Source organism: Strix uralensis, chromosome 18 (assembly GCF_047716275.1).
Source record: "Strix uralensis isolate ZFMK-TIS-50842 chromosome 18, bStrUra1, whole genome shotgun sequence".
Taxonomy (NCBI): domain Eukaryota; kingdom Metazoa; phylum Chordata; class Aves; order Strigiformes; family Strigidae; genus Strix; species Strix uralensis.
In genome coordinates, this window is record NC_133989.1 from 11291757 (window position 1) to 11319710 (window position 27954).

General features: G+C 47.3%; 1 protein-coding gene across 1 annotated transcript in view; it reads right to left on the bottom strand.

The window, feature by feature from the left end:
- The window catches only part of RIMS4 (regulating synaptic membrane exocytosis 4), a 60128-nt gene extending 47067 nt beyond the window's left edge, over positions 1-13061 (bottom strand). The window contains exon 1 of the mRNA XM_074888102.1: positions 12765-13061. Coding sequence (XP_074744203.1) covers positions 12765-12861 — 97 coding nt within the window. The 5' untranslated portion in view covers positions 12862-13061. The remainder of the gene's footprint in view (positions 1-12764) is intronic.
- Positions 13062-27954: the final 14893 nt, after the last annotated feature.

The following is a 27954-nucleotide window of genomic DNA, read 5'->3' on the forward strand; positions in this document are numbered from 1 at the left end:
ACAGTTTTCTAGATTTCAGGAAATTAAACAAAATTATGACCTGAAATAAGATTTCCTGATTTTCACAGTCAATCTGTCCTACAAGCTTGCTGTCTCTCTGCAGCAGATGGCTGCAGTGAACAGACTCTGAAAACAGAGTCAAATTCACCAGCTAAAATGGACTGTGGATAATTTGCCTGGTATTATTCCTAGAGTAGCAAGCCAAATTTCACCTCAACCGACCATGCAATATTTCACAGAGCTCTCTAGTAGGTAAGCCAGGCAGTACTGAGACAGAAATAGAAAAATATCGAAATAGGGCTGATGCGATGCCAGGTTTAGAGGCACTTGGCTTGGGTTGGGTCTTGGGAAAAACTGAGTTTAGGACAGAGTAGCTGCCTTTCGTCCAGGAGCAGTGAGAGTGTTTCTGCAGAGACAGAGCAGACAGGTCACAGGAACAGACCTACTCTTGTTACCAGGCAGAAGCTAGGAATGCAGTGGAAATGGATGAAAAGCAAGTTTATAGGAAGGTAACTTGGGACTCTGGCATGACTCAACGCAGAGCCCTGGGCAAAAAGGAAGAGCTGAGAATTATTGTTGAGAAACAGTCCAGAAGTGGGTCCTGAGGAACAGATATGATCGAAAGTCAAGTTCTACTGCTTCCCCTAGTCGCAACCTGTACTTTCTCAAGTCTCGCATTTATCCTCTCAGTCCCTTCAAGTGAAATACTTTAGACCAGATGTTAAAGTCACAAGCACTGGGTTTTATCATACATGATCCATTTACACTACGGCACCATTGCGTGAGAAATAGCCTTGCTGTGCATCCACATACCTAGACTGCACATTCCTAGCTTATGCATATTGGGTAGGCAGATCGTTAGTTAAATGACTGTCTCTTTACTCATGCAGTTTTCAGAACCTATGCATACACAATAACTAAACCAAGATCTCTCTACTGCTCTTACAAAGTACCAAGCAGAAGTGAAAAATGTGTGCTGCGAAAGGGCCATGGACTGCCACACAGAAAACATCTTTACCTTTATTATTTCTTGTTAAATCTCTAGCTTATCAATAGAATACTGAGAACAGTTTTCTCTATTTCAAGGGAAAAGAGCCAGTAAACATGTGTTGCCTGCACAGTGAAAAAACCACATGATGCTAATTTTGGAATACACCTTGTGGAAATACAGAAATACAGAAAGAAAAGGGAAAAAAACACAGGGGAAATACTGAAAATCCTAGCGGGACATTGTTACTGCAGAGATAGCAGCAGGAATTGTAATATTTATAGGCAGGCAAAACCACTGACCAAGACGTGAATGAAACCAGGAGCTAGCCATGGATGAATCTCTACCCAAAGACCTCAGGCTGCTGGCCCAAACCAGCCCTATGGTCAGCAGTGTCTGCAGCAGCTGAGGTCTCCTGCAGAAGAAGGGGAGGAGGGAGCAGACCACTGTCGGGCTGCAGATGGACATCAGCAATAAGCTTCCTCTGGGCTGAAAGGATCAGACCCAAAACAAGACTGGAGTATCTTCACGAACTGAGCGATCTCGGAGCCGCCTGACAAAGAGCTGCGCGATAGGAGCGCGGGTGCCTCCGATGCCAGGTACGAACCAGCTATTGCAGCGAGCTGTCTGATCACAGAGGGAAAGCTGCTTTTTAGTGCAGCAGAAAGCAAGACCAGGTGCTTTTAAGCTGAATTATGCGAGAGCTGCTATGCTAAAAGAAGGAATACTTGCCTTATTTCAGACACCCAAAAGCACGGAGAGAGCACCTCTTCCACCCTCAGCCCCATAACTACGAGCAGTCACTTAAGAAATCTGTATGATCGGTACCACGGCATTCCTGAAGGCCCAGATGGAGGAAGAAAGTACAACGATGACAGCATGCACTGACACCGCAGTACAAGAACGGGTGTCATGGGATGCTAACGTTACCATGGAAATGTCCTCATACCGCGTAACATTTTGACACTGTCTGTTTTCTGAGAAGCAGCAACGATGTGGCAGCCTGCAAAGCCTGCACGAAACGGCTGTTAGAGTTTCGCCATGGTTATTACTGCAGCCAGCAGCCAATTCAAACTGTCTGGGTATTGGATCTTGACCAATCTGGCAGCCCCGTTTTCTAAAGTGCACGAGGAAGCTTTTAACAGAAACAGTTCCATAAATCACCCTAATTTAATATGCACTGTCTGCCAGGCTGAGCACTAGCCTGCACGCCCACTTTCAGCACTGCTTGCCCTGCTTTCCAGACCAGTGTTTTCAATGTTCCTTCATCAAGTTATTTGAATTGCAGAACCCAATGGAGAGTCTGCTCCTCTGCTCGAGCTGGCTTTGCACGATGAAACCTGCAGTCTCAGCCCCACGCTTGCAGGGCTGCAGGTGATTTTCTGAACTGCTAAAGACAGGTATGGCCCAAATCCCATTCACTTTCAACAAATGCTACAGACCAAAACTGACAGGCATTTTTAAAAACGCCCAACTTCGCATATTTAGTATTTAAAACAAGCACAGACGCTTCTTGTCAAAACTATGCTCACTGCAGAAAGCTTGTTTTTATGTCAAGGCACAGCAGGTAATACTACCTAACCTTTCCCTGTTTACTTACATTGAAACAAAAATCCCAAATCTGGAGAGGATGCAACAGTGGACTGTGTGACTCACAAAGGCAGACGTATGGTGATCAACTCACAAAAATGTGTGTTTTTTTGACAAATGTACCAAAATCACCATTGAAATATAACACTGGGCTGTGATAGCAATTCCTGCAATTCATTCTGGTTTGGGGGGAACTGATGGGAAGCAGAATACGGTCAAACCTCAAAAGTTAGTCTGGACCACTATTCACCTTTATCCTAAGTTTAATTAAAGGTGAAAGGGCTCTGCAGAACTGCTGTAGAGCAACTGCTCTAATCCCACAGCCCACTGGTGAGATTTCATGGCAACTAAGAGCTGAGTCCAGCACGAACTGAACATAAGAGACAAAGAAAGCTTCTGGATCAGATTTGTCATGATACTGCCATCCAGAAACGAACCAACTACAGTAGCTGGAAGTCTAACAGGCGTTAGAAAGAGGAAAAGCCTTCTCATTTATTTTCCTGACAATCTGATTAAAACCCAAATATGGATATAAAGCAGCAACCTTAAAATCTTGAATCAAATTTTCCTAACTTTTCACTAGTGCTGTGATGTCATGCATCAAATTCATGAAAGGAAAGGTAAATAGTAAAAATAAAAGAAAAAAACACCCACACAATCCTTCCAGGATGCTGAGAAGTGCTAAACAGGGAGCTGGATTTCCAACAAAAAAAATCTTAATCTTCTTAGACATCTTGGCTGCAACACAATTAACATGTTTTGCATCCACGTGGCAGGATACACTCCCCGCTAACTGTAAATATGCATACTGCTGGTGGGCAGCTGGCAAAAGTCCCACACCACTGGGAAACTGTCACCACTGGGAAACTGTCACCACTGGGAAACTGTCACCACTGGGAAACTGTCACCACTGGGAAACGTCAGCCTCATCCATACTGCCCATGGAGCCGAGCAAGGGGCAGGCTGTGCCCATACACTCCTGTCTACTGGTGACGCTGCTGTCTCCTTGCCAGGGTGGGTCATTCTGCAGGTCTGACCCCACCAACAGCTGAGCTGTTGCACCTAAGAGGATGGTTAGCTCCAGAGAGGGACAAAATCACATGTTCCTTGAGGAGGGAGACTATAACCTCTTAAATCAGATCTGTCACCAATGCAAGGTACCATTAACCACAATTATCTTTATTCTAGCTACTAACTGTGAATGACACCTCAACAGTCCCTTGAATCGACCACTGCAAAATGAGGCAATGAGAAGGTGCCTGAAAAAACAGGCCACTCAGGATGCACTGAAAGCAAAGGTTTTCAAGGATGTTGCACTTCACCCATGGATCCTCAGTTACAAAGGATCTCCTCCAACTGCCAAATCATCCACAAAATGGTGCAGTATTCCTGGAGGACAAGGCACCTTATCACAGCCACTTACCCCACCTCCCAATCCCACAAACATCCCGGTAGCATGGGTCTTGCTAAACAACAGATACAGAATGCAGACCGACACCTATGGGACAAGATAGCTCAGCTCCCCAAATCAACACAAGGAAATTCAAGAAAGGCCCATGTAAGCAGTAGTCACTTCAGAACACTGAAAAAATTAAATGCACAAATGCCAGAAAGGGAATAAGCAGCCAGGCAGCAGTCCTGCAGAGAATGATCTGGAAGGTGGCAGGGATCATACCCCAGCTGTGAGTCAGGAGTGGGGACTCTTGCAAAGCACTGTGTGTATTTACAGGTATACTGCACCAAACTGTGGGGAGACAGCTATTCCTCCCTGATAGAAGCCAGACAACAGCCAGAGCATTGTCCATACTGCTCCTTCTGCAAGATCCTGAGTCCAGCAACAAGGCCAACATGACGCCTGGAAAACTGCAAAAAATTCAATCAGGGTTCTTTGGTCCAAAAAGCAAAAGGAGGGAGGGGGATGCCAGGCAGTGATGGTTGCGATTACAGTAATTTCCTGGTTTGGGATTATCAGCACAGGGAAGAACAGTTTTGCAATGTGAAGAGTTGCTCTGAAGACAGCAGCGATCAATTGTTTCCTGTGTTGCTGGGAACAAGACAATAGTAATCTGCTTAAATTTCCATGGATATTTAAACTGAATTTTAGAGTAAACTGTCCTTCTAATTAGGAATAGGTTAGTTACTTGGGGAGCAGACACAAGTGACTCCTCAGGACCTCAGGACTCCCCCTCCTTCTACCTCTACATTCGCAAGAATAAAGACACACAGACACAAGCACAAGTTCCTTAGTCACAAAAACGTTTTGAGAAAAATGTGACATTTACCTCTGTACACGCTGTACTCCCCAAATTGTTGAGCACTCAAACATTTCAGACTGGGTTCTGCAAGGCTGTATAAATTCTTTGTGTATTGGACAAAGGTGATCTAACACTCTAATGGCACAAAGCTGAAACATTATCCATCACAGTGATTTACCTGTGGCTGGATTTGGTTAAAAGATAGGGCTGCTAAGCTTTGCTGTATTCCTACATGAGGATAGGCTACACCAGGACTTCCTTTACATGCGTGCTGTTTTGCAAAAGCAAAGCCAAAGATATACTTTAAACGCGGATCCCAAGGCAAGCATAGTTTGATAGCAAAAGCAGAGTATGTCTAATTTGTGCATGTCATTGGCAGATGATTTAAGCAACATCATTTGTGTTGCAGGTTCCCGATCATGACACATGCTCCTATACAGTATAGCATGGTTTTCACACCCTCTCCCAGAAAATAAAACCAGACCTCAGAGGAACATCATTTGGATAGATGGATATTCAAGTTGCATTGAGCAGCTCTGCAGAAGACCAGAAATCCTTATTCAAATATGCTAACGGTGCTTGATGACAGATGTCTGTGGGGAAGAGGAGGCAGGGCTGAGAAGCCTGTGTGAGCCAGGTCTCACTGCCCCATTAAAACGCATTAGCAATTTGCAGACCGCTTCCTAAATTAAAATGTTCACATTTCTAATCTAACTGAGGGTACTCAAATATGAGCGGATAGTGCTTCAGAAAATAATTGCACAGATAAATTATTCCTCAAAACAACTACTCCAATCAAACTTAATTCTTCCCTACACAAAGCAGATACATACATTCTGTCAAACAGAAATGTTGAGGCAAAGTAGTTACAGCATTTCACAACTTGTCCTGATGTAGGAATGTGACAGAGTAAAGATAATTTTTTTAGCCTGGAGAACTGAGTGCTTTTGAATTAATAAATGTTGCATTAGAATTAACTTCACATGAAATAGAAGCAGTAAGGAAACAGTCTCTCCTAGATAGAAAGCTTTCCAGGGACAGTCTTCTATTTTAAGTCAATTGACAGCAAAATAAGAGGAGATATCCTTCCCTGGGGCTGGCAGGGGTCACATATAACCAGCCCTCTACAACTCCTGCACACATGGCTGGAACATCCTGTGAACAGCTGTAACGTACGTCAGGCCAGACACAGTCACCTTCGAGGGAAGGAGACAATATTGTGCCTTCCCATGACTGCAAGGGTGTGCTGCAGTCAGCAGCGCTAAGGGGACAGCCCAGTGCTCCACTCATCATGGATCCTCAACACCCTATTATTAACCTACACGCACTTGCCACTTGGCAGCTCGGTCCTTGGCAGTTTGGTCCCTTCCAACATGTTGCCACACGAATACCAGCACATTGAACAGCTGATTCCAGCCGAGACCAAGCGTATGGCAGATCCTCAGGAAAGCCAAGATTTGTGTTCACACTGTTAGAAATAGGCACTGATTTAAGGCTCACATTTCTAGAAACGTGCCCAGTGCCACCACGAAGAGGCCCACAACCCACACCCAGATGACCACCAAGGAAACGTCTGCGCAGCACATTGTGGCACACTGCTTGAGATCCCAGGGCTGGCCACTACCTCTCTTTTCCCCCATCCTGCACCATTTAAAGCAATTCCTCTGCCTACAGCCAGCACCAGCATGAGGCACGGGTGGATGCTCCAGGCTGGGGTGGGCTGGACTCTGCCAGGGCGTCCCATGGGAGACAGGAGCGGGCGGCAGCTGGTGCCCCAGGAAGGCTGCCCGCCACACTGAGAGCTGACCGACACCACGTCACCCTTCCCCTGCGCTCTCCCATCTGTCTAACCGTACCCATCTGTTGGGTTTTGCTCGGTAAGCTCTTTGGGATGGAGACTGCCATTTTGCTTTGCATTTCTACAGGCACAGAGTGAACTTGGCCGAGGACTACGGCTCTCACGTGTGGCTGCAACACCAAGAGCAACACAAATGAGGACAAGGTTTCAAATCTCTTGTTCCCAGTGCTGACTCACTCACAGGGCACCTGCTCTCACATGGCCACAGAAGACAAAACCCATCCTCTGTAATTGCAGTCTACAGATCATACATGTGGGCAACAGATCCAGAGAGCAGAAAGCTGTCTTTAGTGCACAGGGGATGTAAGGAACAGCACAGCTTGTTCAGCTCTGCACCAGCTAGGCACATCTGCTGTGTAAGAGTCAGTCGTTGCATCTGTGATCTGGATTAACTCATAACCGGGTGTGAGATCACCAACCTCTGCAGGTATTATCTGCAGCAACTTCTTCTAGGCTACTAATCCATTTCATAGCTTTTCCCCTGAGGAAAGACTGATTTGACAGCAGCCCTTCTAAAAATTGTTCTATTTTTTTATTTCATTTTAATCCATCTTTGAAACAAACATCTGCTTACCTAGAGTCAGAACGTGCCCAGCAGGGAGAGAGGCATTTCTTACAACCACTACGATAACCTGCGCCCAAGGATACAGCCCTTACTGTGCAAGAAGGGGGAAAAGCCATGGCTTTGCTGCCTCCTGCACCAGCCAAGAGAGCTGGCTAGGTGCACAGCAGGGATCAGGCTGCAGGCAAACTCTCTATGTACCTGTATATTCCAAGACTGATTCAGATGTGTCCCACAGCATCCCTAGGGTATACGTTGCCAGATGAGCCCTGGTCTGCGACTTTGCAGTGTTACAGAGATGAATTATTATTTCACTTGGAAAAGATTAGTAAGAAAAGAGTTAACATTCCAGATGTGCAAATAATTTCCCTTGTCCCCTATATGTTTGCCATGTGAACACGGTTACCTACCTAACAAAACTGGTGAGAGGCTTACAAAACTTCAAAGGTAACTCTGGATGAAGCAAAAACAAACTAAAGACCAAAAGGACTTAACATGCTTGATACATATGCATTTAAAAAATATACAAATGGACTAGTTAAAAGACTTGAACCATCATTTTATTTAAAAATCATATGTACCCCAATCCAATACGGTGCTGCAATTGAGAAATATCCATGGCAACATGAAAACACACATAGGGGCTCTATAAAATAACTTTGTGATGCTTTAATGTTTAAAATTAGAGAAGTTCAATGTTTAAAATTATAGAGAAGTTCGATAGATAAAACCTGGACAAAAGAGTATTCTAAACTAAACTACACATCCACAGCATGTTCTTCCACCCCAACATTTTAAATGTTTTTATCAATCCAATAAATTAATATTTCACATAGCTTCTCTTCAAAGCAATTGATCGTAACACAGTACATCTGCCAGTACTTGATAGCGTGTAAATGCAGCAGCCTAGGCTGAATTTTATCTCTAACTCAACTCTTTTCTGAACAAGCAGCTGACACGAGGAAGGCTTACCGTCAGTATCTAGGAGACATTTTGACTTTGGAAACCATTTTCTCTCTGCCAGACACTTGGTTCCAGCTGGCTGAGTCGACACAATTTGATTCTGCCATCTCGTAGCCAGGGCAGAGGTTTGCCAAGCTGGACAGTCCTTGTGCCGGGGTCCTGACCCGTTGGGACCCTTACATGACCCTTGCAGCTATTCTGTACCTTCCCCGGTTTCCTGACCAAAGCCTCTCTGCTCTTCACACTTTACAAGATCCTTGTAACAAACACAAGTTTCCCCTTGTGCAGATGCTCAAGTTGTATCTGGACTTCAGGGTAGCTGCATTTGCAATATGACCCATGGCTATAGTCTCCCAACCATCTAAACTGTGTCCCTGCCTCAGATGCCTTCTGCCAGTGCGTGTCCCTCCTGAGGAAACCAGGACGTACAACAAAAGGGAAAGGAGCTGGTGCATTACTGCAGTTCACCCACTTAAGCCACAGCAGAGCTGGAGCACACACCCAGGCCCAAGAAGTGCTCCTGGATCCTGCAGTTTAGGCACAGGGGCTTAAGGAAACCCTCTGGTGATTTTTGGCACTTTCCTACTGTTGTTTCTCTAGGTGTAGTCCTTGTCCTCTGTGGTACACAGGGTGCTCATCTGGAAGCTCTTACCTCTTCAGAGCTGAGGACTGCCTCTTGGCTTCCTGACTCCCAGCAGGTCTACACTGACTGTCCCTGCTACTAAAACCACCTCCTCTTTCCTGCCCAAAGCTCGCTGGGTTTTACATGTTTTATGCTGGAGTACAGCTCCAAGCCAGTTGCTGCTGTTCTCTACCAAAACCTCACCTTCTGTTCTGCGTTAGCCAGCTTTCCACAATTCATGCTCTGCACATGGAGCAAGCTGGTTCTCCTCCATGCCAGCAAGCACATCTCCTTTAACCTTAAGGACATCCCTCATCCTGGACTGGGCAGGGCTGTGCTAAGGTCGCTGTCAGTCAAAGGTGGATTGCATACACCCCATTCCACGATCTGCAGTTTTAATTGCAAACTGCACCCAGGACTCACAAGCTGCCTACAAGACAGGTCCCCACACTCATCATGGATCCTCAACACCCTATTATTAACCTACACGCACTTGCCACTTGGCAGCTCGGTCCTTGGCAGTTTGGTCCCTTCCAACATGTTGCCACACGAATACCAGCACACTGAACAGCTGATTCCAGCCGAGACCAAGCGTATGGCAGATCCTCAGGAAAGCCAAGATTTGTGTTCACACTGTTAGAAATAGGCACCGATTTAAGGCTCACATTTCTAGAAATGTGCCCACAAAGAGTGCATGATTGACTTTTACCTCTTTTTAGTCTACTACTCCATAACTGAAAAATTATCAGAGCTCAGGATAGATATTTGCATAAATTAAACCGACAATTATGATGATAATAACCGCAGTTTAAAAATCCTCAACTTCACTGCCATTACTGGGGACCTCAGTGGAGTGAAGATAGTGGCACTCAGGCAGTGGGAAGGACAGCAACATTACCGTGCTGAGATCAAAAGAGTTATTAACCTACAGTCCTTACGCTATTGAGCGTAGACAGTAATTTCTTTTATTTCAAAGCCCCACTGCAGCTTACTGGTGAACAGAGCTCAGCGCATCCTCTTTGCAGCTGAGGAATGAAAAAGGGTGTGACCACACAGGAGTGCAAGTCCACGTCCACCTCTTTGGAGAGACAGGCACATGGCCTTCTTTGCCACAGGTCACATCTGAAACTCAATCACCCTCATGCTCTGGAAGCATTCAGAAGTGAACCAGTATCTTGCATCCAAGTCCTGTCGCTACCCTGCCTACACTGGCTGCCTGCTTCTGAGCACTAAGAGATAAGTGGGTATTATCTGCATCCACTTCATTGCTGAGAACTCAGTCCAGACACACGGGTGGTGTGGCAGGCAGAAGAGCTGTGGAAGATGAGAAGAGCCTTCTCACCTAATGTACAGAAGGTGGACAGCAAAGAACAACAAAAGGGCCATGACAGAAAAGGATATATTCTATAAGTAAAAGCATTTTTCAAAAGCAGAGCCATTTTTCAAGACTAAAAGAGGGAGATGCTAGAACCCAGAGGTATTCTCACAATTGGCCACATGTGACTAGCTATGTTTCCACATCGCCATGCTCTCAGCGTAGGCACTCCTGCAATCTCCTTGTACACTCCTTTAATATGACCCACCCCTAGTAACTTAAAACACCTCAAGAATTTTTCTTGTTTGTAGATTTGAGCTCTCATTAGGCTGTTTCCCCTTTTCAGAGGAAAACATCAAGTTTCCTTTAAACTTGGCAATTTATCTGCTTCTCTCCTTTTTCCATAGGATGACTATTCTCTTAAAGATGTGGTTCTTCGCTTCAGACAAAATGGATGATGTGTCTGTTTGAAATAGGATTGTTTACTTTGTCAATGCTCGTGGGATCAATTTTTTTTTTCTGCCATCTCCTGTGGAGAACATCTTGCCAAGTGCAGTATTCGTCTCCCTGAATGAGCTATCATGATCTATTTTTTTGACAGAAATCACACTGCAACCAAAACTGGTCAGAATCTCTCTCAATTTCAGAAGCACGCATGGGTATGATTAATACAGAATCTTGTCTGGCACAATTTTGGCATTTCTTTTATCATTTCTCTTTCATGACATTTATTTTCTTGAGAAAATTATACGCCTGTAGTTTTAATGCAAAAAATAGAAAGCAGAACACGTTCTTTCTTGCTGTTTGCTCATATGTGTCTGAATACAGACTCACAAGCACAAAACACAGGAGCAATACTGCAATGTCCCCACTGTACCGAGTATTACCCCAAGCAGCTTTACTAACGAGACTAACTCAGACAGGCAAGATCCACTAATAAGCTGCTGGAGAATGAGGTCTTAATTGTAGATTTGTTTAATTCAGAGACAAGTACTTGTGCTGTATTAAGAGCAGCCTATTAACATTCATGCATGAGCATCCAGTAAGTGTGAATAAATACAATCTAGTGCAAAACCATTTTTCTAAGCACTGGAAGAGGAAGCATTCACTTAAACTGTCACCGTGCTCAGAGCAAGAGGGGTCGGACACCAGGGAATGAAACACTGTTCAAGGCATTGTGTCAGGTTCTCATATATGTCTCACTATCAGTCATTTCTGAAGCAACAGCACCGAGACTTCCCAAAGCTCCTGTTATTGCCTTGTACTCTCCCCAGCATTCAAATCAAATATGAAGTGCAAATAAATCATCAGCATAATTTTGAGAACAAAATTTTTAAAAATACATCTGTTGGAAGATGCAATCTTCTGCCTGACACCCCTGCATGATGCTGATGACAATCCTGGGTTAATCACACAGATGATGAATTTATTCTTACGTCAATTCCTTTAAAAACAATGTTACAGGTGTAGCAGCTAGCAGGCTGATTTGCCCATCCATGTATTCCTGCTGGCATCTGCACATCTTGGGATGAGCCGCTAGACAAAGGAGCATGCCGGCATTTTGAGGGATGCAACCATGACAGCCAGTGTTAAAATACGCCTTAGTTATCAACTTTCATTATTTGTTGCTCGGAAGATTTACTTACAGGTTCATTCTCTGGTATAGTGTGGACTGTGAAAAACATCCCTCATTTATAAGTGAGCCGCTGAGAAGAGGCAAAGTGGTTATACACCGCTCTCCATCCACTCCCTCGCATGTCCGCTCTACCCACGCAGCTGCTGTGCTGCCCTCTACTCCCAGCACCTTCTCCAGCACCCAGCGTCCTTCCTCTCCCGTTCAATCCAATTCTTTCCTACTTTTCCTTACCAATGGCCCTCTTTTTGAAGCTTGGTCTTATTTAATGACCACCGCCAACTCTTTGAGGCCACAAAGGTCTTTATGAAGCAGGCAAAAATCGCTGCATCCATTCTGGAAGGTTTTTGTACGTGTTTTGCGATCTACTTTGCTCTCACTAAAACGGAATCCCTTTTATTCCCCTCTCTGAAAGCAGCATGGTGTATTGTGCTAACCACCCCTCAGAACAATCGGGCCGAGAGTTCCTCGTGTGTAAATCGGCGGCAGACTGGACACAGCGTCCAGCAGAATGGACGCCTTCCCCCCGAGCGCTGCCCTTCGCCACTTCACGCAGCTCGGCACAAGCGGAGGACTCGGAGCACGAGCCGCTCCATTTGCAGCACCCTGGGTTTGCTGTCGATGACAAGAGGGACCGCGACTCACCCTCATGGATAAATCTCTCCTCTAAGCTCCGCAGGCACACGCTCCCCTGCACAAACCCCTCAGCACCCAGCCCTTGGCGCGCAGCCGCACCCACTCCCCCCGCTGGGCAGCGGAGAGGGACCCCCCACACCCCACACCCACCCCCGCCACGCCGCCCCCCTGCTCCCACGGCACCCGTGGGTGGACACACACACACACACGCTGGAAACCGGCCCCCCGCCCTGCCCCCGGCCCCCCCGACACCCCCCCCGTCCCTTGGGCGCCCTCCCCACCCCACGGGCCCCAGCCCCACTCGTGACCGAGCCCCCCCGGCTGGCTGCAGCCCCCCCGTACCCGCGTCCTCCTCGTCGAAGCTGTTCATGCAGGGGAAGTAGATGGCCAGGGCCTCGAAGGAGGCGGAGAGGCTGAGGCGGCTCTGCGACCGCTCCATGAAGAGCCCGGGTCCGGGGGCGCCGCCGGGGGCCTCTCCCGCCGCCGCCGGCGGCTTGGCCAGCTTCGCCGCCCCATTCTTCACTCGGAGCACGGCCCGCGGCGTCTTGGCTGCGGCGGGGGCCGCGGCGAGGCGGCGGGGCGAGGCGAGGCGGGAGCGCGGCGCGGAGCGGAGCGGAGCCACCTGCTGCCGCCCGGCGCTGTGGGCGCCGCCCCGCCCCGCCGCCCCGCCTCACGGCCGCCAGCGCCGCCGCCAATCGGCGCCCGGAGGGGCGGGACGGGCCGCGGCGGGGCCTGGCGGCGGGAGAGGACGGAGGGGCGGCCGGGGGGTCCTCGCCCCCGCGGCCATCTTCGTGGCGGGGGCACGGAAGCGGGACGGGCCTTCCCCCGCCCTGCCCCGGACCCGGCGGCTCCTCACACCCGCCCTGCCCCGGACCCGGCGGCTCCTCACACCCCCGCCTCCCCGGCCCCGTGCGTGCCCCCCAAAATAAGCTTGAGACTTTCAGGAGGTTTCTTCCAAAAGGCGGGGGGGGGGAGATAAACGACACTGGTGTAATTTAAGGAGCCGTCGGGCTCCCCCGCGCACAAACGGCCATCCTGGGGGGGCAGCCGCTTCCCTGAGGCGGACAGGGGGTGAGGGGGCCCTCGGCAGCCGCGGGGAGATCCATCCCTGCCCCTCCTGGAGCCATTGCCCCGCTCAGAGGACCCTCTGTCTCCCCAGAGAAGGCTGTTCCCAGCCAGGCCCCGATAACATTTAATTCCATGCATTAAACTTTCTCCCCTTTCCTCCACCCCCATCCCAGGGGTCGTTGTCAGCAGCACCCACCAGAAGAACAGTCGTCTTTCCCCAGGTAACTCTTCAGGCACCAAAAAAAACCCCCAAAAAACAAAAGCCACTGTTTGAAGTATACCAGCTCCCAGATAGAAAGCATCTAAAACAAGAGGTTTTTCTTGGTGGGTGATTGGAGGGTTAAATTAAATTGGAAGACTGTTCTGGCTCTGCATTTAAACCAGTTCTGCAGCACAGCATTGGGTAGGTGCTGGTGGGAACTTCAGTACTCTGTGTAGAGAGGAAATTTTTGATCCTTCCCAAAGGATCTTGTATTCTTTTCTGACAAGCCCTACGGACAATTACTGGCTCAAAAGTACCAGCTGTCCACAGGTGCTGTCTATGACAGACATCCCAGTATCACTCATTCCACTTTGGGAAAGGAAACCCAGCATATCATCATTTATTCAGTGCAACAAAGCCTATGATGGGATGAGACAGAGCATGTTTTCTGACAGCAGCTTGATCTCCCCAGCAAGGATGCTGTCCCCTCAGAGCACAAAGATGTTCCTCGTGCACTTGCTCTGTCCACCCGTCATGATAACCAAATGCCATCCCACTGAACACAGGAAGCAACAGGCCTGTTTGTGCTATTCCAAAAAAGCAGATTAGAGCCCAACATCTCCATAAGGAAAAGTGTGGCTAAAACTACAGTGCACCAAATGCTGCCTGAAGGGAAAAAGTGTTTTCCTCCTCCAGTGCTGGAGCCCAGTTGCAGACAACCAGAAGATGACTAGGCTGGGCGTCCTGGGGTCAGCACTTGGCTCAGCCCCACTTGAGCTTCAGAGTTATAATAGAGCTAGAGACCTCATACTTACAAATACTGCTTTTGTTTTTATTTCCATGCACAGTAAACAAGATAAGAATTATAGCCCATAGTATTACCTGTACTCTTCTCTCAAACAGTTAATAAATCAATCCATTAAGAGTCTTCCATCTACTGAAAATCCTCCCAGAGCTGTAGTGTGCTTGTGGCTGCCACTGTCAGGAAGAAGCAGGAGCAGGGCTGCTCGCAGGAAAGGGGAGCCCGGAGCAGCCCCAGCACAGGGCAGGAACAACCCCTCTGATCAGACCCAGTCCCGTGCCACAGGAGGTGGAGCAGGGCAGTGATGGCAATGGGTCCTATCAACACAGCAGCTCCAAAGTCAACCAAGGAAAGCCAAAGAACAGTTGAGGAACAGACATGAAACAGGCTCACCCACAACATGGCCCAGGTAAGAACTGAAGATTCCTGGAGTTGGAGGTTAAATGGAGCTCCTGGCAGAGAGGGTCAATGTGAGCCCCAGAAGAGACTCATCGGGGCAATTAAGGCCTATTAGTGCACTCCCAGCCCTGACATCCAGAGTCTTCATTACTGGTGATGCATCCAGAATGGCCGACATCATTTGAATATCAGATACCAGGATCAGTTTGCAGGGCTTCCCAATAGAAAATACAGTTTCTAATTCAAAAACTAATTAAAACTTGCTCTGGACTTAGCAAGTTACATGAATTCCTTCATCAAAGCTAGGCTGGACAGGCAGTAAAGCACAAGGAATAGAATGAACTTATTAGAGACAATGACGACTCCAGGTCTAAGTTTCGAAAGGCAAGGTCATCAGTGAGGAATGTATTACCATATGTTTAAGAAGAGATTTCAGTAGCACCGATCAAGGCATTAGCAGCAGCTACAGGGACAAATCCAAGTGCATTAAAGCTGTTAAGATAGCTCCTGTCCTCGCAGCACGTTTGATCGGAGGAGCAAGAGGCATCTGTGAATCAAAATCTGCTTCCAGGTTTCCAGGCAGAGGAGCTACCTAGAAGTGCTGAGAGGTGCTTTCTATTCATTTAAAGCATGAAACGAAAAATTTACATGGGGAATAGAAATTTAATCTCAACTTTATGCTGTGGTCATCTAAATGTCTCTTGTTTCACTACATCTTGAAAGCGTAATGATGGCAGAGGTACCAGTGCCTAATAGACAACACAGGCCTGTGGTTTGGATAGCTGATCTCTATCCACAACGGTCTTCCCAGTCCTTTGCTTTCTTCACCAGTGCACCAGGACTGAAGATCCTTCTACTTTAAGTGCTTTGAGATCTACCTTTGAGGTGCTGAGAAAGACCATCACTGTCACCCACATCACCTTTCTCCACGCTCCATCCATCTGCTGGCTTCCTCTCCCTCTGCAGGTGCAGTTCAAACCCCTTGCGTCTGCACAGCTTCTCAGCACCACTTGGTCACATCTTCTCAATGCTCCTTTAATGCATTTTTTTCCAAGCTGTCTCACACCTCCCTCTTTACTGTACTTATGGGACCGGCCATGCTAGAGTCCTTTCCTGCACCCTTCTGCTACAGAGGGGCTTGGGCTGAGCGCTCTCAGCATCATCCCTTAGCTTTGGTGTCATCTGCCTCTCATCTGCCTGCTACATTTTGCTCTTTGGGGCAGGGACCTGCCTAATTCATGTACTGCAGGGCTTTTTGATTACTGGTTAGGTAAGAACATCCTAAACCAAAACCATTTGCCTTAAAGTGAGACAAAATGCATTGACAGCTGGAAATCAGATGGACGGTTAAAGGTGTAATGCCCTCCAGATTCCTGGAGGAAACGGTTTGTTTTGGCTGCCTGTTTAAGGGAAATAAGGATTTGCAGTGAGGCTGGAAACTGTTAGCACATAAGTGTTCTTCTTCACTGATCATCATGGACAGAAAGATCCTTGGGAGAAACTTAGAGAAGTGAGGATAAGCAAGGAGGAAGATTGTTGTGATGTTGCAAATAAAGCTGAGATTGCAACCGAGAACAAATAAACTCGAAGATTTACTACCTCCAGAATAGCACGTCTGCGGCTGCTCTAGTGGAAGTGGTTAATTGATTGTTTCCCCAGTGAAGCAGGCTCTGACTGATTGAACCATGGAAAGCTTTGATAGATTTTTCCTGCTGGCTCTTTCTCTTCCCACTAGTCACGTAGCTTAAATTTTTGCCTTGAGTCTTAGGTGTCTGGTTAGTTTTTAGGTACTGCAGTGAGAGGACATGCTGCCCTCTCCCTCTCATACTCCCCTACGGTTCTGTGTATGCCTGTTTGGAAATAAAACCAAACTCCCTGGTTTGTGTATGTTACTGTCTTTGCCCTGTCTGCCCACTGCTTGCTCAAAAAAGAGTCCACATGCTGCGAGCTCAAATGCAGCAGGAAAACAAACCCTGCTAGTGAGAGTAAATACAGCATCCCTAAGGGTAAGGAGAGTTGAGCTCCTCCCTGTCTCATACTACCCCTTCCTTCCCCAGGGTAAAGCTGATGCTGGGGCCAGGCAGTTCATAGTTGGTAGTACGCAATGTCCTCCAGCTTCTCAAAGCAAATGCAAACCTGATCATCCCTGCTCTCCAGGGCTCTAATTGATTCCCTGACCTGATTTGAGTTCCTCTTGGTCTTTCTGGGCAGGCTGGAGGGCAGGAGGTGCTGAGCATGGGTACACATAACCAGTGAACAGATGCCGCAGAATGGCCTGGCGTGGCCACCTCTGGTCTTGGGGCATTGGATCAATATGGAATGATGCTGAGAGACACTGACTCATGTGCCCAGCTACACCAAGTACCGCAGTCTCACTGGGCTTAGTTGTTGTACACTTGTGTAACAATATGTATTTTAACTTATTTCTTGTTATTTGTGTTGAGGGAATGTTGCAGACTGATGCCCTTAAGAACCAGGCACAGTATAAACACAGAGTGAAAACCTTTCTCTTCCCCAGGTGCTCACTGTCTAAGTAGTCAAGACGAAGAACAGAAAGCAGTATCATTTTTCTTATACAAGTTCAGGGTACGAAACATGGGAGTTCTACTTGGCTTGCCCAAGACCACATAAAGAAAGTCTCTGTTGGAGCCAGGAGATGAATGCAGATTTCCCACCTTAATCTCAAGACTAGCTTCTGCTTTTCACTAATACAAGCAATATTCTAACCTTAGCAAGATAGCGTTGTAAGCCAGGCAGGCTTTTACAGCATCCTTTGCTGGCTGGGATCCAGGCAAGCCAGGAGTTCTCTGGTTTGTTCGTAGCCCATCCACATGTATGCCCTGCTCTGGCATGGCAAGTACTGACCTAAAGAGCTAGCCAGGACGCTACGCTGTGTGCCTAGTGTAGTTCAAAATATACTGCACTTATTTAAACCTGAGACCCCATCTAGAAGCAGATTTGTTTTCAGTCTTGCTGTTCTTCCACCCTTCTCTCCTAATAATCCTGTTGTTTTAGAGTCACATCTCTCTCCCTCTTTAGCTATCAAAAACAAGCCCACAAAGGTGCTAAACCACAAGTGAGACAGGGCTGAGAGGATGAGTAATGAGATGCTGAGCTGTCAGCCTTGGGTCCCTTGCTAGCCTTGCTTCTTCTCACATTTGTCTAGCCAGCTTTTTCCCGAGGGTTAAGAGAACTCGAGGTCACACAGCACATGCCATGCTCTGTTTTTACTGCTGTTGTCTGCTAAATCTGGACAGGTGCAGCCCATTCAGTGGATTCCAACCCCTGGAAACAGGAGTTTGGGAATGGGTTGGGCACTGCCATGGGGTATAACTCAGCAGACCATCTTCTGCTCCACTGTGCCTTCCCAAATGTTGGGGTTTTGGTTGGGGTTTTTTGGTTCAGATAGCCAGAATGGGTAAATGGATGTTTAATCAGGCTGATTCTTCTCTGATGACTAAAATGTGGACCCAGACTGATGAAGTGCAGGGTAGTGGTGATTTGCAGACACATGTTGTCTGTTGCAATATTCAGCCACAATAAAAAGGGAAGAGGAAACACCTGAATGTAGAAAATGCTGTTAAGAACAGGTACTTGCTTATCCATTTCCTGGATTTATCATAAACATACCACCTCCCCAGGGACTGTGGTATTCCCCAGCTCTCTAGGCTGGGAAGTGCTAGGCACAGTGAGGAAAAGCTTGAGAGACCTGGGAAAGAGAATGGAAGAGCAAAAGCAAGAAGGAGGCCAAAAATGCTGAACTGGAGAAGGCACAAGAGGAGAAGGAAAGGACTGGGGGGTTTAACCAGTCAAAAGAAGTTTTGCAGCCACAGGCAAGTTCAAGAGAGCTAGAGAAATGGACTTGGGGCACAACCTATGGCCAGGAGCAAAAGTGAGACATTAAGTAGGAGCTCCTCTAAAAAACTTCATAAGAGAAAAGCCCACCTGGAAACTCGATCAATAGTCAGAAGCATCTGTGTATTAAAGCAGCAGGTTGACTAGCCACAAATAATGGAGGGCTGCAGGTCGGGCAGGTGGGTGTCTGTCCTGCATGGGTGTGCAAATGAAGAGTCTGCTTTTGAAAACCTGAACCACAGCATCTTCAGTCTACAAAGCATCCTGTAGAGCAGACATTTTATGGAAAATATCTTGAGGGTTTGGGAGAGGGGGGTTAGCAGGTTGTAGCAGAATGAAAGCATGGAATCGTGCAAACAAACTACTTCCTTCAGTCCTTTCATTCATACCCGCTCATGGCGTTGGCATTGTCACAAGCGGAGGCGATGCTGGGAATGACAGGTGGAATTTAGTGCATTTGAATTTTAATCAGCAATTATTGTAAAACACAATAATGCTTCAACTGGTGGGTAATTTAGCTCCAATTCCAAAAATATAGACTCATCCACTCTGGCTGTAAATTTCCAACCTCTTTCTTCCAAGCAAACTAGCATATAGAAATGTATGAATGATAACCAGGCAAAGTGATGATGGCTGGAGAATTGAGATGGCTCAGAACTATCCAGCCAAATTACATAGCAATAGTATGGCACTCATCCCAGGTCATGCTTAGAAAGATTCAGGCTTACTTCTCTCAGTGACATTAAAAGGACTGTGCCTCCACCCGATTCCCCTGTGCACACACACAGGCATATGTTTGTGTGTGTGAAAGGAGAGTAAATGTTTAATACTGTTGTAACATCAATATTCAGTGCCAAGACTGGGAAGTTCTGCAACCTGTGCAACTAGACCATTTCCTGGAAGGAATACAGAAAATAGACATCTTTCCGGTATTAGCTTCTGAGTTTGAAAATGTGAATCTAGCTTTTTAGCTAGATTAGTGTTGTGTTCGTGAGCTGCTCCACATGTGGGAGTTCAGCAGCCCGCAGTGCAGAACACCTCCCAGCCACCCCCGGGAAGCGTCCCGTCACGGGGACCACCCCATGCCCTGGGCAGCCCCAAGGCACCAAGCCAGCTTTGCAGGGCTTGGCTAGCTCAGCCCCTCATCAGGAGGGCAAGAAACCCAGCAAATAACAGCATGTGAGCACTGTACTTGCAGCAACTGGCGTGCTGCTGGCGCTCGAGCTAACTGGGAGCTGATTTTGTTTGGGTTTTCCTGCAGTCTGTGGCATAAACCCTCCCGTAGAACAGATACCTCTCAGCAGCTCAGTGAATGGTAATTTAATTCAGATTTAATGTTAGGATTTGGGTCCTGTAGTTGCCAGAACATACAATCATATGGACAAAATGTTCCTCACTGCAGCATGCCTCATCTCAGCATCTCTCCTCCCTCTGCAGGAGTGGCGCATCGGGGTCATCGATGCTGCCGAAGTCGGTGGCTTTCAGACTAGCGTCCGCTTTGCACACATGCTGTCAGCCTGGGAGGCAACAGGCTTGTGAAATATCTTTTTAAAATGAGTCTTCTGAGTCTGTAATAAGAAAAGGACAGAAAAAATTCTTTGAGTGGCTTCCTACAGATGGGCTTTAGGACTTGTAAAACTTGTAGCAAATGGGTTTGCTCTGGACTTGGGTAGACATTGACAGGTTTATAGAATGAGGGGTGATGCAACATAGCGGCTACAGCAAAGCTGCATCTTGGACGGAGAAATCACTGCAAGCACTTGAGGCAGATGTGTTGCCATCTTGTGCCTGCGCCTGTGCTGAGGCTAGTCTCAGCCAAAAATGGCTTTTGTGTCCCACAGTGTGGGGCAAGACCCTAGAAGCCAATGGGGAAAAGGAAAAATGCTTTTTTTTTCATCTCTAAAGCCAGCAACAGTTTGGTAAAATGCGTTTGTATTTTTATGGTACTGTCACAAAGGCTGCTTTTACCCTTTTTCTTGTTTTGACTTGCTATTTCTCTCCCTCCTTCCTTCAGGCTGCTCTAACCATGTTCCAAAATGAAAGAAAGATTCACTTGTCTGCAGTTACCAAAGGGGCTGAATTTGTTATACATTATGCACATTTTTCACGATGCAGCATTTTTTGCTGAACTCGAGAGGAATAATGTTACATAAGAAACCCCTAACAGATTGTTTGTAGAAGACTATACGAGACAAATAATTTGAAGCTGTGACTCAAACTGTGTAACTACAAACTGAAGGCAAGACCAGTTATGATCAACCAAGTGATAACAGAAGTTTTATCATAATACCCTAAAACATTGCGTCAACTTGAAAATAAACAGAGAGCTCAATAACCTGCTGTAGTCTTCACCAGCAAGCTCACATTCAGCTTCACAACTCTCTTCTGTCTTCTGACATAACTGGCCCTAAAACCAAAAATAATGTGCTCTACCTTTCAAAATACCTTACCTATCTATGCCATCAACAGTCTGCTCTTTCAAGTGTTGTAACTCCTCCCTTAATTCTCTAAGTATAGAAGACTTTAGGAGGAAATGTAAGGGATTTTGTACTGGGAAGAATGTGTATCTTCTGAAAGTTTAAAATTAAGGAAGCATATGGTAAAATTCACTATGAGCATATCTTGGAAATATATTTTGACATTGATTGCTGTAGTAGTCTCAGAGCTATTATATTTCTTATCATCTGTCTGTAAAGATACATTGGTTCTGGTAGTACCAGTAAAAACCCAGATAATGTTTCCATGTTTTTATGGAGACTGTATTTCACACCAAGTACTTGAATATATCACTCCATTTCTTATCTCTCCAGTCTTATTTTTATTCCCCTTTTCACATTTAATTTCAGCTTTTTTTTTTTTTTTGCATTTGCAAACTCATCAAATCAATCACCTTTGTCAGTCTTTTTGAGGGCATCGTTGTCAACATTCCTATGCAATTCAGTCTGGGTTTCACATTTTTTGCCAAGAATTCTTCAAGTTCATCCAAATTGCTTCCAATCTTCAAAATATTAGGCCCACTCATTCAAATACTCAGTGAAAGTACTGTAAAAACAGTTTACCATATTTTTTTTCTTTTGCTGCCAAAAAGACTCCCTCACTTTCAAGTTCAACTATTAAAGTGTTTATCATTATTGCCTGAAAACCTGCCCTTCTTTTACTTCAATACTTACCATTAAAGGCTTGATGTTCCCCAATTCACAAAGGTACTGTCTTCAATTTTCTTGACTCTTGACTAACCATTCTTATCTCAACCCACAAATTTTACATTTTTTTCAATTCTGCTCCCCATCCCACTGGGAGGAGGGAGGAGTGAGCAAGTGGCTTTGTGGTGCTTGGGTGCTGGCTGGGGTTAAACCATGACAAGTGGAAAACATCTTCAGTTCGCTTTTGACAAAATGGAGTTGCAGGAGTGATTCAGGACTGCTGAAAAACTGCTTTAATAAAATAGGCCACTTGTCATATGAAAGAAAATATAGTTTGAATGCATCTTAGAGACCAATAAATCTGCTGCTGGCTGGCTGTAGAGATAACTACCTTGTCTTACAAGGTCCAAGAATTGCTTTTAGTTTATTTCAATAAAACTGTGGGGGACGTAGAAATAGTGGAAGGAGGTATTCACCGCTGATTATGCATCAGCACGTATTGTACCGGCTGTCCTTTGGATCCCTTGTGGACTGGGTGGACAGTACAATCCCCATCCTGGAGGTTCGGGTTTAGGGGGTTTTTTTAGTTTTGTAAACACCGTGTCTGTTTCTCTCCCTCCTGCCTGTCTAAACTTCACATCACTAAAGGAGGCAGGAATTCTGTTTATCCAGCAGCATCTGCCCACGATCTTAGTGGACTGGTGACATGCTTCTCAGCATTTGTACCAGCTCACTGTGGGGATCCAGTGGCTTGAATCTACTTTCATTTTTTCATTAACAAAGTACCTAATTAAACTTGCATGTGTCCTGATCGTATGTGTCAGCTCTGACAGAGTTGTACCATGCCACTCGACCCCAGGAAATCTCATGTTTCCCAGGGCGGGTGCATTGACTGCGCGCTGGTTCTCATGCAACACCCCTGCACCCCTGACTGCTCCAGTTTTAGCTTGAGCACAGAAGAGCTTTCTCCAGCAGATGCATTGCTGCTCTGGGGCAGCTCACTTATTGGAGTAGTTGCTTATTTTTGCTTTTCAAGGCAAAATCACTCAATGCTGGAGCCCTGGACAGACTCTGGAGGAGGTGCTCCCCCCGTACACACTTCCCTCAGTCCCCAGCTGATGGCTCTGCGGGCACCTGCCCAGCTTCTCTGTGCCAGGGGCTCTACTCCCTAACAAGGCCACTCTCCATAACACCAGCGAGAGTCAGAGTGGCCTTATACATCCAAGTGTTTGAAGGAAATGTGAAATACTGACATATGAAGAGATCAGATGTTTGGGTAATTGAAGACCGGGCTTAAGCACAGAGCCCTGAATTCCCTGAAAACTCTCCTGCAATGACTTTGCAGCAGAAACCTGTGCACCCTGTGAGCTGTACTCCAGCCCCCTGGGGTTTGCTCCCATTGCTCGGCTGCTGGGGGAGCTGCAGGGTGTTACAGGACTCAGCTCTGTTGTCCCCACCTTGCTGGGATGGGGCCCTGGCATGGGCAGTGCGGGAGCACTCCTGTCCCCGGGTACGTGCCGTGGGTGTTATGAGCATTGATGCGATGGCCTCATGCAGGAGACAGAGGCAGGGGTTGTCTGAACACCTCTAAGACATCTGCTCTTGTCACATCTTGAGTCCTCTTTGTCCTTCTTTGGTGCACAACTTTATTCTGGAGGTCGCTCCTTTCCCTGATTTTGCCTGTTTTCCCCAGGTTTTAGCTAGCCCTGGGCTACCTCCCTGCTCTCTGCTGTCCCCGCCATGCACACACAGGGACCCAGAGGAGAGCAGTGCTGTACCAGCGCTGTACTGGCTGGGATGCCCAGAGTGGCACTGCCCCCCTTGGCTGCCAGTCAGAGAAAAATCTGGAAATTGGATCCATCTCCAAAAGACTTTGATTTTTTAATTTGCTTTCTGCTTGATTTAGCTATTTTCTGAAACAATCTCAGCAGTGAAAAGCCTTTTCAGAATAGAACAGGAAGGTTTTCTTTCTCCTGAAAACGCTGAAACAAGATGTTTTGATGCTGCCAGAACTTTTTGTTTGTTTGTTTCATTTCAAAACAAAATTCCAGTGAAATGCCGTCAATTTTGTGAAGTACTTTGATTTTGGTGGATCCGTGTATGCTGGCTTAAATATTTTTCTGGCTATCTTCATTTGGGAGAAGCAGGAGGGAAGGCAGACCAGATGTCACACAGTGCGTTGCAGAACTGGAGATCTGGCACCCATCTGACAAACAGCCTTAGGAAGTGTGGGAACACGGTGTGGGTGCATCCGGAGCTCGGGAAGGGACATGCTAAGGAAGAGGGAGAGTCATGGAAACCTGTCTTATGATGGCTCAATGCAAACCACTGATGGCCTGGCTCCAGTACCAGCCTCTGCTACTGGCTTTCCAAGTGACCTCAAGCAAATGTGGCCCAGTGACCTGTAAGAAGGCAATTAGAGAGACCCCTCAGACCGCCCTGTCTGCTGAGAATTTAGGCTTTTTAGGGCTGTGACACCCTTTTGCGTTGTTATTTTGAACAGCAGCTTGAACAACTCAGCCCTCATATAGGTTGCAGGCTCTTTCCTCTGTGCAAAGCAAGCAAGAACAGTAATTGCCTGGACCTGTGAGTTTTTGTTAAGACAAGCAGTGGCAGAAGAATTTAAATGCAGATCCCAGCATCCTGTAGACACAAAAAGAAATCCAGGCTTTGCAAAGTCAAAGAGAAGCGGTTTTGTCCTCCTGGGAGCTACAAAATAGGTTGGGATGCCAAAAATAACCTGCTACTAGTTATAGATGCTCCAGCTCTTTTACTGAGACATGAAAACTTGAGCTGGGTTTAATATAAGACACTTGTTTAGTGTCACTGTGACCTTCTGCAGATTTCCCACCCCAGCTCTAACCAAATTACAGATTAATCCTTCCTGTCACCTCGTTGCTTTATTCTGGCTCTTGTGCTGAGCTGGGCTCATACTACAAAGCTTCCTCAGTGAGATTCAACTCGTTTTTGTAAAAGCTCTGTTTCGTCTGCAAATTCATTTGCATGAAAACCAGGTTCCCAAGTGGTTGGTCCATGTCATCAGGGAATGGAGAGAAATTTGGGCTCCAGTTCTCAGAAACACCCAAATGAAATCGGAGCTTCTCACAGGTGGTTTCGGGACTTGAGGTTGCTGCTGCTATTGATTTAGGGTCAGAGACCCAGCTGACTTAGGATGTTTAACAGTTTCACACCTGCATTGACACAGCAGCAAGCCATGCCAAATTTCAGAGAGAAGATATTTGGCCCTCCTAAGAGAGTTATGGCCCAAGATTTTTTTCTAAGGGAAATTATCTAAACTGCAAATCAAGCTAGCAAATTCCTCCTCTAGAGACCATTCTGTTGGACACAGAAAACAGAGGGAATCATCTGAGCAGGGCCACAGAGGTGGCGTCACCCTGGGGGCATTCAGGTGCCTGTAGTGCTGGGGCTCGGGGTGCTGGAATGAATTGGGGACCATCCACGTAGTGTCTGGCAGCCAGTCCCAAGCCCAGCTCTTCTCACCCAGCACCCAGCCAGCAGCAGCCAAGCGTGCCGAAAGCCTGGCTCAGTCCCACTGGAGTCAGCCCAAGCCAAGCCGAGGTGGAGCATCCGTCTGTCTGTCTATCCCAGGATGTCCCTCTGGCCCTCAGCAGGAGGGTGGTGCCTCCACATCCCTTTCCCCAAGCACACACAGGCCTTCCTGTGCAAGCACAGGGAGCAGCCCCAAGCTCTCTCCATGGAAGTGGAGATTAGAGGCAGAAGGTGAAGTGAGGGAGGGGATGAGACGTGGAGGGTGGTCCTTCTCCTCCCCACCTTTCTCATTTCAGCTAGTATGTATTTCTCATGCTCCTTTCTAGTCTCTGGAGTGCCAGACCCTGCTCTGTGTTCTGGAGAAGCTGTGAGCTGGACTGAGGCAGGGTTTCAGCTGGGGACTGGATGGCTTGGAGGAAAGATCAACGATCTGATAGTCAGGGCTGGGAATGATTACAGCTCCTGCTCCCTCTGCCCTCGCTCCTGCAGCACCCAAGCGGAGGTGAGAGGAGAGGCAGCAAAGGGGGTCACTGGAACAAAGAGAGATAAACAAAGGATAATCTTTCAGGCAAAAATTCATCATTTAAAGCCAAAGCAGAGAAACAATTTCCCAGATAACACAGCATTAAACAGATGGACTAAACCACTTCAGAGGCAAGCAGGTGTCTCGGGGCTCAGAAAACCCATCCATCCATGGCCACAGGGCGATTATCCTGGACGGCTCAGGTGTTTCCAAGCACAGACAGCCAAATCCCTCACTGTAGCCACAGCTTTTATTGATTTATTTATTTGCATAAAGGCCCAGCGATGCCTCTGGAGGATGCCTGCAGTGGTACAGCCCCTGCCTGAGGAACAGATGCTCTCCTGGCGAATCATTACCATTTGCAAGATCTCACATCAAGAGAGCAAACATGAGCCATTCGTGCTGCCTTTGCCCCAGCCTCCTCCTCTGTCTTCAACTCTGCCCTGGCCTTGCCACTGCCAGAGCTACTATATTGTTTCAGTGGCAAAGCATGCAATACCTGGTTTAGTCTCCTGCTGATTTGCCTGGTTTGCCTCAGGCAGAGCCCTTGCTTCATCCAGGTCATGTCAGTGATACAGAAGCTGGCAAGGAGAGAGGGAAGGCCCAGGAGGTGATTAGCGTTGAGTCTGGCACTTAGCACATTCATGAATTTTCTGAAGCCAGAGAAGGGACTGTGGAGCACTTTGTTGGGAAAAATCCCCAGTTTGAAGGAGTGCAAGGGGTTTGCATTGTGCCTGGAAGGTGCTGGGAGAGGGAGGTGGCTCTGGGCACATTGCCCTGCCTGTGTCAGGATGTCTCCATCACGAGGGTACAACAGCTCCATAGCCATGTGGCATCCAGTAAACATGAAAGCACCTGTCCTTTCCTCCTCCACCCAGGGGTTCTTGGGCAGTGGGCAGGTCGGTGCTGGGGAAGCCTGCTCGTCTGTTCTCATCTGCTCTGAAACCCTGGCAAGGAGGAGGAGGAGAGCTTGGAGCTACCCAGAGGCGGCTGATGCTGCTGTTGCCATTGGCAAGCTGTCATTCTGACACCTCGATGCGCAGAGATCTGACGTCAGATGCCTCTGACAAACTTTGCTGTCAGTCAAAAGCTTTTTCACAAACAGAGACAGTGACAGTTTGCAATGTAAGCACCAGTCCTTGACTGACTTCTTTCCCTTCTATTCTGTTTTAGGCACATAGATTTAAATTTTAAATTGCTGGTCCATTAATGACCTCCTGAGCGAATGAACCTTCCCATGGTCTCTAGTGTTGTGTCCTTCCTCTGCCTGCCCCCTGCCCATTGCCACAGCCCTCGGGACTAGCCCTGGCCCTGGCGAGCCTCCCTGCCTCAAGCAAGAGCCCAAAGCCTTGGCTCTGCCAACACCACAAAGTTCTCAGGAGCCAGGAGTGTGGGAGATGGTGACCAGAACAAAACCCTCCACCTCCTGGGGCTGGTCATGCTTAGCCAAGGTCCTGCAAAGGCTCATTCCCCCTTCCCCTACCATTCATACTTCTTTCCTTTTCTCCCTTTCCTCTTCACTGGAGGAATCAAGTCTGGCCCCTGCTTTGGAGATCCTGGATCCTGCAGTGTGAGGCTCTGGGGGAAGACAGAGATCACCAGGGTTTAGGCATCTGCACAGGGAGCGCAGCCAGGCTGGTACCCTTTTCTCCTCCATCCTGGATCCCAGGAAGTGTAATATTTGCTTGAACATGTCAGTAAATCCCCCCTGTGCTACAGGAGGTCACCTTCCCTAATCTACAATGTCCAATTGCGTAACTGAGATGCTGAACAAATAGCTTAAATTTAATCTTTGTTTTCTTCCATCTCAAGCGTGGCAAATCAATTCCTGGGCAAGCACAGCTTCAGCGCAGGGCTGGGAACACACACTGGTCATGTTAACCTCCAAAAGAGCAGAAAAAATTAGATAAGTAAACCAAGTGAGGTTTTACTGCCTGTTGCAGCCCCATCACTGCAGGGCTGGGGTTTCAATGCCTCCAGCAGATCTGCAGCAGATGCTAAGCCTTGCTGCTCACCACAGCACTGGAGGT